Genomic DNA, 4,247 nt, shown 5'->3' on the forward strand with positions numbered 1-4,247 from the left:
GGATTTCAATATCGATAACTAGATTGAAATGTCCAAAATTACAACACCCGTTTTCATGGCTTATTACAACACTCAAACCAGTGTTGAAATGAAATTCGTATGAGTTATTACAGCATTCGTTTTAAAAAAATGCAAAGCAACGTGATCGATCAAATTCGAAGAGTGATTGTTTACAATGAAAATTCTGAATTTTTGTGCATTTGTCTATTTCAATTCTCGGTTGGCACAAAGCATGATGTGTTACACGTATTGTAATGAGATTTTTTCAGCACACGACCCAATTTTCCTTACTCGCTCCGCTCGTAAGGAAAACTTGGGTCTAGTGCTGAAAAAATCAACATTACAATACTTGTAACACAACATACTATTGTGTGAACCACTCGTAGAGAAATAAGAAAAGTGATTACGATGCAGTAAAGTATAAACACGGACCGAGTAGAGAACAAAACGAACAAAATATTAGACAGTTTTGCAAATATGTTCAAACATTGAACCGTCACAATATTTAGTTAAAATGATCATTTGTCGTGTGTGTTTGGATAACAGCGAGCAATTGATTCCACTGCAATCGGATAACATTGAAGCATTGCCCATAGTTCATATGTTGAAGGAGTTCACAATAATTGTAAGTAATTCAAAAATAAAATTTCTTGGCCGATATCAGACAGTTACAGAACATAAATAATACAGAGAATGGCGCGATTCGCTGAGAGAATTGATCATGCAATAAAAAAGAGAAACAACTTAACGATCTTCTTTTTTGATCTCTACGAATATTTCTCGTAAACGGTAAGCCCATATGGCAATAAGTTTTGAGTGATGCAAAATAAAAAAAACGTTTGAAATTTGCTAATGAAGAATGTAGGTGAGAAATAAAATTGAAATTTGGAAATAAAGTTTCTGTTACCTCGGATTGAAAGTGTACGCTTGTAGTGCGTTGTATACATACATTAAAAACATAATAACTTATCGATTTACAAATAATCAATGTTTGTTTAGAGTAGATCTAGAGTGACACTGTCCATGACATACCAATAAAAGATACCCTTAGTGTACCACTAGTGACTAGTGTAGCATGTGGTGTCGACGTCGATTACTGCAGGTTCGAATTATAAAACGACGAACAATTCATTTTACATGAAATTCTGTATATTGGTAATTCGACCGTCTTCCTTGAGTTATTACAAGACATTGAACATAAAATTTCTATTTCCTTCATCGTCTGTCAATTGACATAAAAACAAATTCTGTCCCAGTCGTTTTGTCCATATTATTCCCTACATACTCCTCACCTTGGTTCAACAAATTGAAATGAACAATGACCGTCAATTGCTCTCCTCAGACTCGAGCAGCGTTACAGCGAATTTCAAGCGCTGCAATCAATTCTTGCCATGTTGGCACTTCCTTCGACGTATATTTGAGTTCCCAATAACGTCTTGTCTTCGGATCCAATTTTGAAGTTGTCAGATGAACCAATAACCAATCCCAAGTATCTGTTGATCCACCCAACGAATTCAACGAGTGCAAACACTTTTGTGTCGTTCGTAACAACAACCGTAACGCTTCTGCACTTTCACACGCCATAGCCTCTTGATCGAAGAGGTTTGATAAATGTGCTTTGACTTGAAAACGTTTGTTATCGTATCTTTCTCCCGAAGCTGTCCAAGCAGCTTCGAAGTTGGCATCAGTAATCTTATATTCGCTGACGATATCCTCAGCTTCGCCTTTTACATTTGGCTTCAAATATTGAAGTTTTTTTCCATTCATGTAGCCTGGTTGAGAACCATCGAGGTGAATAGATCTCGAAACGTCAACCAATTAGCGAAAGATCCATCAAATTTAGGCACTTCCAATTTGGGTCCAATTTCACATTGTCACTTCGATTCGGATACTGCTGGTTGTCAATTCCATTGTCTTCAATCATTACTTGTACAGCTTCCTTTATTTGATCGTCAGCTGTTTTGTCTTCAATGGTCAGCTGTACGGATTGGAACTTGATCCAATAATCTTCCAGCAATTCTAAATTCAACTTTAACGCTCCCACTGTTGAATTCTCGTCGAAAACCGTTGACAATGTTTCCAAGCGATAAATTGAGCGTTGATGTGATGCACGATGATTAAGCAATTTGTTCATTTTAACGATTCACTCTGCACACAGATGATGAAATAACCACATTGAACAATGAACATCGACACCGGATCACACCACATCCATTACGACATAACCTCAATTGTGCGAACCTAACAACTGCTTTTCGTTAAAATCACGAACAACCATCAATGGAAAATTGTCTCGCTTAAAACCAACAATGCAATTGATTCCCCAGATCAGATGATGGTAACAATTTGTTCGATGATCTTTTGAGCAACAGGTACCACACCAAATTTGACGTAGTTTCAGCTATTCTTCACCAATTTTTCGTTTTTCGGGTTGTAAATCCGTTAATCCGTTAATCCATCCTGCTCGAAGGACCATTAATGTCAACGTCGATTACTGTAGAGCTTCGAATTATAAAACGACGAACAATTAATTTTACACGAAATTCAGTTTATTGGTAATTCGACCATCTTCCTTGTGTTATTACAAGACATTGAACATAAAATTTCCATCGACTATAACAACGTCAATTTTGCAGAAAAAACCACCTTCACCACTAGACAACTTGCGAATATAAAATTTCAGGTCAAAGGACATATTCGGTTGAATGTATAGCTAAGACGCGACCAAGTCCACTTTCAAAAATAGCCCATACAATGTTTACTTCAGTCAAAGGCTCTATACCAGGCAAAAGTTGACCGATTGTTAAACGTCGGATTCATTCCTTACATCCGCCGCTTATATAGACAACAAATGAATGATCGTCATATGGATTTTTATTGTGCGCGAAACTTTTGAAAACGCAATCGGTCAACTTTTGCCTGGTATAGAGCCTTTGCTTCAGTCAATAGTCAAAAGTCAATTGTCAATGTCGTTTGAGATGTCAAATGAGCTGTCATTTTCACAAAGCTAACCACAATGTTAGAAAAATTTATATGGAGCTGTCATTGTTTGAGGTTAGCTTTGTGAAATTGACAACTAATTTGACACTATTTTGAGAGAAAAGCCGTTATTTGACACTGATCTATTAGTAAAATAATATTTTTTCCGTGTCTTCAATTAGAACCTGGAACATCAACTGCCAAAGTACATTTGTGAGCCATGCTCTGGACAGCTGGACATTGCATATGCATTTAAAAGAAAGTATGAAGATTCAATAGTCAAATTTGTGCGTCAGATGTCGGATCCAATCGAAAAAGAAGAATTCACGACAAGTGAAAGCAGCAGCACCATGACTGAAGATGTACCTGACATTAAACCACATGAAACAATGAATTTTAACTACCCGGAGATGAATTGTTTCACTGTTACGGAGGAAATAACTGTTGAGGACAGTAAAGTTAAAGTCTCACCACAATTACTTTCATTGATGGATGATTTACGACCATCTGATGTGGGGAGGTTGACTTCAGATGAGAGTACCGATGAGACACAATATGAGGCGGCGGACCACTCTAGCACAGGTAATGACAGTGACGAGATTTATCGGTTATTGCCGCAAGCCGTTTTAAATAAAATATACAAATGCCACTATGGTCGTGGCACGAAACCATTCAAATGTGACGTGTGTTATAGATGGTTCAAAACGAAGGGCCATATCAAAGCTCATCGAATGCGACATATCGAAAGAGAGAACCGAATTAAATGCAACAAATGCTTGCTGATGTTTTTAACGAAGCCTCACTTCAATAAGCACAGATGCTGCACCAAATCAAAGGTTGTAAGTGTCGATGAATCTATTGGGACTCTGAAAGTAGCTTCTACGATCAATTAAAAAAATTAACGAGTTCGAGGGACGAGAGAATATTCCAAAAAAAATTTGGCTTTCAGCCTTTTCTAAAAATGTAATCTGAACGAAATATAAAAAAGAGTGAAGAGATTTGGTTTTCTGTTTGAATTCAACATTTTTATTTCACCCACTTCCATAATTACGTATAATTACGCAGCCCCACATCACACAAGTCAAGACTCGGCATTGAGTTTCCAGGGGGTGCAGCTTGTAATAGGCATTTAATAAGTTTCAATCGGGGCAAGATAAAGCGGCAAATTAATCAGCACACTGTGACGGAATCTACGAGAGAATTGGCCTAATTATTTAACTTTGCAAGGAAAATATTACGCTTTTTTGTGACGATTATTGCACCGAAGC

At 37.1% G+C, this 4,247-nt stretch overlaps 1 protein-coding gene across 2 annotated transcripts; it reads left to right on the forward strand.

The window, feature by feature from the left end:
- Positions 1 to 414: 414 nt before the first annotated feature.
- Positions 415 to 3,970, forward strand: LOC119067965. 2 transcript variants are annotated; one of them, XM_037171298.1, is made up of 3 exons: positions 415 to 625; positions 3,162 to 3,561; positions 3,674 to 3,970. In XM_037171298.1, the coding sequence occupies exons 1-3, from the start codon at positions 515 to 517 to the stop codon at positions 3,760 to 3,762; spliced, it is 600 nt and encodes a 199-aa protein (XP_037027193.1). In that variant the 5' UTR covers positions 415 to 514; the 3' UTR covers positions 3,763 to 3,970. The 2 variants fall into 2 exon arrangements, with proteins under 2 accessions (XP_037027193.1, XP_037027192.1); XM_037171297.1 differs by having other exon boundaries at positions 3,162 to 3,970.
- Positions 3,971 to 4,247: the final 277 nt, after the last annotated feature.

This window comes from Bradysia coprophila (genome assembly GCF_014529535.1).
Source record: "Bradysia coprophila strain Holo2 chromosome X unlocalized genomic scaffold, BU_Bcop_v1 contig_130, whole genome shotgun sequence".
Lineage (NCBI taxonomy): Eukaryota > Metazoa > Arthropoda > Insecta > Diptera > Sciaridae > Bradysia > Bradysia coprophila.

What these genes read in the sequence shown, in the direction of transcription:
- LOC119067965 (XM_037171297.1), top strand. Translation starts at nt 515, where the DNA reads ATGATCATTTGTCGTGTGTGTTTGGATAACAGCGAGCAATTGATTCCA. An exon ending in TGAAGGAGTTCACAATAATT is followed by an intron (nt 626 to 3,161) that starts GTAAGTAATTCA and finishes GTCTTCAATTAG; the next exon opens with AACCTGGAACATCAACTGCC.